General features: G+C 41.2%; 1 protein-coding gene across 3 annotated transcripts in view; it reads right to left on the bottom strand.

The window, feature by feature from the left end:
- lrp1ab (low density lipoprotein receptor-related protein 1Ab) overlaps nucleotides 1–9968 on the bottom strand; it is a 108038-nt gene that overhangs the window by 73167 nt on the left and 24903 nt on the right. For all 3 annotated transcript variants that reach the window (XM_061774280.1, XM_061774259.1, XM_061774268.1), the window contains exon 3: nucleotides 728–865. In XM_061774280.1, coding sequence (XP_061630264.1) covers nucleotides 728–865 — 138 coding nt within the window. The remainder of the gene's footprint in view (nucleotides 1–727; nucleotides 866–9968) is intronic.

Here is a 9968-nt window from a genome sequence, read left to right as displayed (position 1 = left end):
CTGAATAAGGTGTTAGGGCAGTGTTTTGTTGTTTTTACGTTTTACTGTAGTTAGCCTATTTGTACATTTGTGTGACTATAAGGAATGTTAAAATGTTACTTAGAAATTTCAAAAGTGAATCAGCCCAGACACTTCTCATGTCGGGTTCGACTTGAGTATTTCAAGATATGAGGTGTGTTGTGTTTACCACGCGTTTCTACTGCTGTTGTAAAAGTGACTTCATCAGAATGAAATACTGGGAATATCAATGTTGATTCTTAAGCTTTAACAAAGACAATATGGACCCAATATGCTACAGACCCATTCTTCTTTTGTCTGTAATTAATAGAGGAGGGGTTGATGGGATTCTTCTCCAGTTGCCTCAATTCTGAACAATCATCATTACCACAGGGTTTGGGGAAAAAAAGCAGTGAAGCACTAAGCTGATTATCAATGACTTTTTCCCCCCCTAGAAAGAAGAATTTCATTTGAATTTCAAGAATTTCTTTGCGTTTACCCAAGCCAAGGCAGGCCAGCTCATTAAAGGGCCTAATAGACGCGATTACTGGATAGAGATTATAGTTTTGAATGGGAAGACAAGCAGGCAGCAACTCTTGCCTCTGAGGACACTATGACAATGGTGACCTTGTCTCTTCTGAGCATGTTTAAAAAAAATAAATAAATACAATTTAAAAAATAAGTTTTTTAAACAAAAAAAATCCCTCCCCGTGTACAAACTGTGTATTACCTCTGCAGTGAGGGCCCTCCTCCCAGCCATCGGAGCAGTCCGGAACTCCGTCACACAGTTTGCTCATGTGGAGGCAAACATCGACGTCCAAGCAGTCATGTTCATTGACGGGACACTTGCTCACCCTGTTGTGCGAGCCTGGAAAACAAGTACAATGGATGTACATGAGAAAAGGACAGCGTTCAAGTCCTCAGTTGTCAATTCAATTAAAAAAGGGAGCTTTTAAGGAGAAAAGGACAGTGTTCAGTCCTCAGTTATCAATTAAATTAGAAAAGGGCAGTTTTTAAAAGAGTGTTGTTATTTTCTTTAACAGATTAATAGTGAGTAATACTGATGGTTAACTTACTTGTAGGACAATTAATATGGCTACATTATTACTTAGAACATAGTCTGTACAATTAATAAAGGTTCGACACTTCGGTTTGGACTAGATCGAATACAATGGTACCTTGAGATATGAGTGACCCGATTTACAATTTATTTGCAGCACGAAGATTATGGAAGATTTTTTAAAAATTCTTTTTCTGCTTTGGCGTGCAAGTGAAAACTTGAAATATGGGCGCTGGATGGTGGCAGTGAACTCCCTTCACAATAAGTAGCAGTTTGGAAAAAGTGAACAATTCATCGTTTCGAAAAAGAGGCTTCAAGCCGTTTAAAACCACTACCAGTTGAAGTTTACTGTCAAACTAAACAGAAAACAAAGCATTGTGTATTTAAAACAACACTGCCTTAAGAATGGCCGGCTAGTTTAATGCTAAAATATAACAGAAAACGCTATTGACATGCAAACAGCATCATGAGTAGCAGTTTTAGAACGCTTTAAGGAACCCTTTAATGAATATTTGAACACAAATGGTGGTGTAAAAATGTAGACAGATAATATAACCATACTCACAGGGTATTTTTTACCCTGTAGGAAAAATGACTAATATTACAGCATCTTATTGAGTCACAGCAGCAGTACAAGTACTATTCTTCTTCATTTGTGTCTGCATGACTATTATATTGCCTCCCGATGGCTAAGGTGGGCACACCACAAGGAGCAGCACAATGAATTGAATTGCAGCATAAAATCATGATGCAGAAACTGTTTGATTCTTTACATTCCGTTTAATTATGTCATTACTATTTGTTTAAACTTGTACCGCAAGGCCCCACTGTATAATTGATCTCAGTGGGACATTTTGTGGTGAAAGTCGAACAAAGAGTATTTCCAGTAGAATCATGGAAAGTGTACGAAAAAAAATATGGGTTTCGAGTTTTCAACCTAAATTGTTCGATCTGTCCCCGAAAAGCCAGCGAGAACCATATTTATTTATGTAGTTGTATATTTTCAGCAGTGCCAGTTACGAATATACTGTACAGTACATTGCTGTCTCTTTGCCTCAATGTCTCCCACACTTCTCTCCATTTCTCAGCCCACACTGCAGAGCAAACAGTTTGCTTTGGCTGTTTTTCGTCTTCCTCCTCCTCCCGCGTCTCTCTCAGTTTCCTACATCTGCTGACCCATTTTACCAAAACACTGAAGCAGCGAAGATGCACTTCACCTCCTTCAGAGGAAACAATGAGTTCTGCGGGTAATGCAGCGGCTGCTGGTGCTAAGGTTTGAAGACTTCAGTGTTTCAACATGTAACTGCAACTCCTATTTTAAAATGCCGCCCTCAGAGTCTCATAGTCAGTCTTTAGTATCTTAATGTTGAACAGCTGCTGGAGTCAAAATGCACATCATTTTTATTCTTGTACTCCCTCCCTGTTTCTCATCCAACAGCTCTCTGTATTAAAATAAAAAAACATTCGACAGCCTCAGTTTTGAAGATCATTTGATGGTGCAGATGGTATCTCATGTGGTCGCCAGAATGCCAGTATTATCTGTGGAAAACTTTATTTTTCTTAAACAGAGCTCTCATGGTACATTAGAAACAATAATTGCGTTAGGGAGCAGCAGAGCAACTCTCCCGTCTGGGGGACGCTAGTATATTAGCAGCCTCCGTTTCTAAGCCAGCCTGATTTACATTCAATAAACAGCCAACCCCACATGAACTCCACTACCAGGAATATACTTTCATGCACTTTGGAACCTTGCCCCCTGGTAAGGCCCTTTCATTGGCATCTGCTAAGTTTGTAAAGGCTTAATGACATTGTATGAGCTGCAATGCGCTTCTCAATTCGACAGACAGCAAGACTATCTGACTAAAGAGGAACCTTTGAATTGTGGTCAGCAAGGAAAAGATGGTACAATCACATTATGTGTTCACAGCAACACAAACATAACAACCAGTACACTATATAGACTATACAGAAACAGTATTGGGACCCGTGAAGATGAATGAGAATCAGTTTCCCATTCATCTTGACCATCATTTTTGAGGTCACTTATGTTAGACCTAAGAGTTCCTGTTGGCTCACAATTGCTGTTCCAGTTGATTCTAAAAGTTAAAGTTTGATTAAGTTCCTTCACATCAAGTACAGTACATCAAAGCACATATTCAGAGACCTTGTTATTGTGAAATGGGCATTCCCATAACTGTTTAGTTTGAAGCAAGCAATAAAGGGATCTAACTCAAACCCTTATAGGTAAATTAATTTATTAACTGGTGTGTCCGCTTCTGTCCTTATCATGTCAATTGCATGAGTGCTTTAAGTACGATGGCACAGTGGCAGTGGAACAAATAAAATGACCCTTGTACTCTCTGGTCCAGTGAAGTAAGTTGTTGCTCGTGTGTAACAATGTGCTCCCTCATACTGGCAGGATATACACGTCCAGCTGCATCTGCCTGTAGTACAAGTATATTTGGGATATTTGTTGTTATGGATAGAAACAGCAACATATTAACTTTCTCCCAGCACAACAATAAATACTACACGAAACAATCTGCTTTGGGTTTTACTGCACAGCTATCTTTTACAATGTGAAAACCTAGTCCCCGTCCACACAGAAACAGAGCCAATCTTTTTATTATTTGTTTGTTAAAGATTTCTTGTCGACACAGAATCATTTCGAGGTCTGTGAGTTTCCACACAGACTCTGTATTGAGGTAGTATATAAAGTATATCAGGCCTGAAGTGGCGCTGTAACAATGCTGGAGGAACCGTGCGATGTAAACATATTCAAAACAGTGGTGGCGACTACAACGTGTGCCAAAAAGTAGACATTTGTGTGGACTGACGACGATCTACAACTTCTGCTTCGGAACGAAAGCCCAGATCACCACCAAGGTAAGGAACATCTGACACGGTAATCTATCAAGGTTGTTGTAAATGTTGGTAGTGTTAGCGCACGGTCACACAAGAACTGGGACAACCACGTTAGTGGAGTCACGGTACCAAAATTCTGACTACACCTGCATACTGTAAAGTACCACGATACCAGTACTGAAACGACACCAAAGCAAAAATCTAAAACATCAGAGATTGTTACCATATGCTATTCTTTACATCAAAATACCTTGGTACTGTACTGGTTTCGGTACTTGGTGCAACACTAAACCACGTCATCGTCTCTGGAAAGAAGCGTGTGTGTTAAACACAGAAAAAAAACCAGGAGGAAAGCGTTTTGAGATCTAGCCATTCTGGGCCCAGGTCACAAATATGATCGTTTATGGCCTCCCAAAACGTCGGTTCCGTGTGGAACAAATTTCAAAACGTTAATGTTTTGAGGATACACTAAAACTCGTTCTGTGTAGATGGGTGAAGAGAATATTTTTATATTCCCATTTGTACAATCAGCCCACATTTGATAGATCTCTGAACGTATTGGTCAGGATAAGGTTCCCACTGTTTTTGTTGTTACACTTAATACATCAATTTCTCATTTTCTTGCCTGGAGTAAAAAGTTATTCTAAGCTTTAAAGGAAATGAGCTGCAGATTTGCATGAGGCGGAAGATTAGGGTTACCCCCCGTAACATGCATTACTCTAGTATAGTTGTTGAAAATTTGTTGAAAGGGATTTGAGTGCACAATGAAATTGTGTAATTATTATTTCCCGACGGCCATTTCAACTTTTAATATCACATACTCGAGAAGATGTGGTTCACTTTATTGAAACCGGTACTGCGCAAGTCTCTTGGATGAAATTAAAGCTGTGTTTAAAAAAAATTTAAATTGAAAAGTCTGACATGTCTCTTTACACAGTGTTTCCACCTCAACCTCTGGACCACCTCTCCCGCCCTTCAGTCACCGCAGTTATGCAATGACCTTAAAGTTGGAACCCCTGTTGATCTTTTGTTCTTGGGCATACACCCGGACTTTTATTCCTGTCTCTCTTTGCTTCCATGGCAGCCCCTGATTGACTCACATAACGTCTGCTGTCAGATTGAATGAATATGTTGCGCTGGGTGACATGTGGCCCTTTCCACAGATCGACTCTCCCCACTATGGGAGCCCTTTTTAGAGCAGCATGCATATGGTTGTGACACACTTGAGGCAGCGCACGGGACTTTATAGCAGCAAGTGCTTCTACTGGAAGACGACCTGCTGTGCTCATTTTGATCCGAAAACACTTTGCTGTGTATTAATCATGACAACAAGCAGCAGCCCTGAAACAATTTCACTACAATTGCATTCAAAGAGCACCCAAGGTTTCCAAATGTCCAAATCCCATGTCTTTGTAAAAGAAAGTGACTGTCATTTAAGTGTGACCTCAAACACACTTGAAGCCAGTCCAGAGTTTTCTCTATGTGGAGTTCCACTTGGGAACAGGAAGCACAGAAGCACATTCCTTCAAACAGAACAACAGAACGAGCATCAAAGGTGTTGTAATCAAACGTGTTACAACTGCTATATGCGTGCATAATATGGATTACATCATTGCATTGTCAATTAGAAACTGAAACGAGCAGCGAGATCAGGAGAAAGACAATGGTATACTCTGCCCTACCTATATTTTACCCCGGAGGAGTAAATATTTGCTGTAAAAGGTTTAAAGCAACTGTGGCTGTAGTATTCTGATGCAGTCTAAAGCAACACTTTCACTGCCAGTATAAACAAAAAACAAACAAACAATCATTCATGCCTCCGCTATATCGCAGACAATTTGAAAAGCAATTTAAGGGTATAAGTGGTGTTTAACATGCAAATCTACTTTACTTAATTTGACCTGAGGAAATTTGAGTTGGGTTTAATGTTTGAATTATGGATACATGGATAAGACTTATTCAGCTAGGTCATTATTTTAACCACGCAGATGTACACTATGTCATGGGATTGGTTGGTGAAAGTAATTCCTCCAAACACAGCACACATGCACCACAAGGCATCTTGCCAGAGTAACATACAAAAGGGGAAGCCGGCAACCAAGCCAAGCAAGTCTCCATCAGGGGGAAGCAGGAAGAGGAAAGACTGCTAAGGAGATATAGTGTGAGGAACGAGCAGTCGAGCTTCTGCGCTTGTTTTGACAGGCCAAGAAGAACACTGAAGTGGGGCACATCAAAACGAAGGAAAAAAAAAAGAAGAGGAGACAGTGGCAAAGGGGAAGTGGTGCCTGAGTGGCGTGAGAAAGTGCTGTGTGCTCTCTCGCTCTTTGTGTTGATAGGTCAGTGAAGATGAGGAGGGCTCAGGGCCGCAGACCGAGGGGGATTTACAGGGCTTTGCTCCTTCCTCTGTGGAGGCAGCGTGTCACAGCAGTGCAGACACTCTTCCCTCCCCACTGCCTGATGTCCCCCCCCCCACCACACATACCCCTGAAAGAACAGTTACATGACTGTGATTACAGGCTGTGAAAGGATTTCCCCCACCTAACTGTAAAAGGCTGCCCACTTTTGAAACTTTTTAAGACCACTTAAAACCCATCTCCATTCTCCTTCTCAGCCTACATGCTAATCTGCTCATTTTCTGCTGCACAAAGCCCTTTTCTGTAGGATCATCCCTTCTCTACATGACTCCATGCCTCCTTCCGGCCCACTGCCTTCTGTAGTCATCTCCTCCTGCCTCGGTCGTCCCGGAGATGCTGGCGAGCCACGACTGGCTGTCACACAAAATGAGCACTAAGGCGAGGGCAAGAGACAGCGCGTGGGCCACGACTGCCTCAAGCAGTGGCATGGCAATGATAAGTCCATCTTTCCATCAGACCTCCCTCCTAGCTTGGCCCCAGAGCACCACAACTGCTGACAAGGGCAAATTTGATTTAGATAAACAAGGTTTAATGGAAGGGGCAGATTGATTGTGCATGTGTGTGCTCAAAGGGTTCAGATTGTCATTCTTATAATTAAATACTTTTATTATGAAGGTCCACATTCCAGCAGAAATCCACTCAAATGACTTTCGAGCATCAACAGGAACATTATTAATAATTTTTATGCATCACTATTGTGAGCTCAGGGGCCACTTTAATGAAAAGTTGACAGTACAAATAGAGGGAGTGGCTTGTCATTTGCGAGCATGAACTACCGGTACTCATCAGCCAGCTTTTTTCTCTTCTGCTGAAAGAAGAAAGTGGAGCAGAAGAGGCGAAAGGCAGTAAAAATCTGCATGATTGAAACGAATTTCGGCCCCTCGCTCAGGATTCCTCTCATGGTCATTTTTATGCTAAACCGGGAGCTAAAACGTCTAACGGCAGACAATTGTTGCATAAGGTTTTTGATGTTGAAAGAGATTCCTTCACAGCAAGCACTTCTCCTGATGGGGAAAGTGCTTACATGCTAAGGCTTACTCAAACATCTGTTCCCAGTCCCTGGCTATACCACAATGAATGCGGTTCATGCAAGAATCATAATTGAATGCAGACTTTGGATGAAGACATGGAGCCAGTGGGTTTTTTTTTTTTGTTTGTTTGTTTTGTTTGTTTTTTGTTTTTTTGTTTTTTTTTAAAAAAAAAAAGGATTCCAACAGAGCTTTAGAAAAAAATAAAAAAAATGGAACTAGACCAACAACAACATAATCTGCAATACCATGGCTTGTCAAATGTCCTGCTTTTCAAATCTTGACACTTACACAATGTTTTATTGTGGCCCTAAAAATGGTACTGTTATGCATACATTAGAGTCCAATAATAATCGGTAGTCCACAATATTGAATTTAAACCTATATGAAACCCAACTGTACCACTCTAATATATTCAGGTATTACATATGACAGTGGTCCCCAACCACCAAGCCCAGTACAAGGTACAAGGTACTTGGCATGCATGAATCGTAGAATATCAATTTACTTTATTCTGACAAGGGCTGCAACTGTTGCCACGCAAAAATACAAAACATTTAATGATTTATAGCATGTGTTTATGGCCAATGACATTTTGACTTACTGTGTATAGTTTATATGCATGTGTGCAGTTGTATTCCGGTCTTGCATTCATTCATTACAGATGCAATAGATCTAGCCCTCCACTGAGATCTCCACGAAAGGAGGCATTCTATAACCGATTCATGGCAGCACCACAACCGAATATGGAAGAGAGTAGACCGTGGCAGAATGAATGGGAGAAAATTCAACAAGATCAAACACAGAGTGGCAGATGACAAAAGCTAGCTAGCTAGCTAGCTAGTTAGTTAGTTAGAAAGGAGGCAGCTGGTCCAAGGCAGTGAGGATTTACCGCACAGACGGCCGCAAATCCAACCTGGGTTCTACCTTTGGCCACGGTACAGTGAGGGATCCTGGTTAAAGTAAGCCAGTTTAAACTAAAAAGAAACATTTTTCCGAATGGAGAAGCAGCAGCCAAAATGTGCCGCCATACTCTCTTTCTTCTTCAATATTTTTCAAATAATCAAGTTGGATTTTTCATCTGCAGGACTATGACATGTCTATTTCAGAATAGAACAAGGAGTAACAATTTGATTCTGATTCAGAAGTCATTCTTTAATGTCAACACGAATAACGCATCTGGATTTAGAGGGCGAATCCGAGCCCTACACATTATATATGTGTATTACAACTCATATCCACTGACTACACACCACAAACTGGGCTCATATCCGCTCTTCTCTCTTCTATTTGCCTCAGTTCAGGGAAGTCAATTTCCCACCAGAGAAAACTGCGAAAAGCATGCCACATTAAATGGATCAGTTGAAACAAGATACCATCGCTGTCGGGCGGAAACCTTGAGCTTGAGAACAGAACTATTAACTCTCTTGAACGCTCGACAGTCTGAAAAGTGACGTAAAGCTCCGCCTCGCAGCGGCATGACGTCTCCCCAAGATTGAAAGTCTGAATGTTTTTTCGACAATGCAGAGTGAAAATATGCGTAGTTAGCTTAGATACATTTGAGTAAGCCTGTTTTGGTAAAAGTGGTTTGCTGTAATGCTTCAGTGCAGAAGGAACTGGTAAGCCATGAAGATAAGTGCGTGCAGATTAATTTCTCTTTAACTGATTAGTCAAGCGGCACAGTGGACGACTGGTTAGCACATCTGCCTCACAGTTCTGAGGACCCAGGTTCATATCCGGCCTCGCCTGTGTAGAGTTTGCATGTTTTCCCTGTGCCTGCGTGGGTTTTCTCCGGGTACTCCAGTTTACTCCCACATCTCAAAAACATGCACGGTAGGTTAATTGAAGACACTTAATTCCCCGTAGGTGTGAATGTGAGTGCGAATGGTTGTTTGTTTATATGTGCCCTGCGATTGGCTGGCGACCAGTTCAGGGTGTACTCCACCTCTCGCCTGAAGATAGCTGGGATAGGCACCAGCACGCCAGGGACCCTAGTGAGGATAAGCGGTATGGAAAATGAATGAATGAATGATTAGTCAGCTCATCATTTTACTGAATGCCTCCCTCATGGCTCTAAGACCTTTGAGAAAGAGTCTGGGAAGATGATGTAACCACAGCATTTGTTTTTGTAAAAGGTACGCGAGCGTACACTTTGATGTGGACGGCTGGCGACGTGCGGGCTAAGTGTCCTATCATTTTCATCAATGACAGCGTAATAAATAAATTTGCTTTTTTTTTTGCGTATCAAATTAGCAATTGAACATGACTTTGGGGTGGTGTTGTGTTAATGTTGGTACGCATCCGTATTTGAAAGCAATATATGACCATGTATACATAAGGAAGTAAATGAAAGATATATGACCAACTTGAACAATGCCGTGTTTTGTAACTCAAGCAAAATGGCTCTCTTTTACTTCCTGAAAAGCAGTGATTTTTTTTCAGATGTGAAGAATCTGCCCGATAGCGACGATATGCTACAAAACAAAATCAAAGAAGGACAATGTGAGTCTCCTTATTTACTTCATGCAATGTGGCATGGAAAATTTTAGTCAAGAGAAGACTGAGGGCAGCAAGAAAACATACTGAAGCAGCAAAGTGGACGCT

This window comes from Phyllopteryx taeniolatus, chromosome 1, assembly GCF_024500385.1.
Source record: "Phyllopteryx taeniolatus isolate TA_2022b chromosome 1, UOR_Ptae_1.2, whole genome shotgun sequence".
NCBI lineage: Eukaryota > Metazoa > Chordata > Actinopteri > Syngnathiformes > Syngnathidae > Phyllopteryx > Phyllopteryx taeniolatus.
The sequence above is the reverse complement of the archived record's forward strand: the minus strand, read 5'-3'. Positions and strand labels throughout refer to the sequence as shown.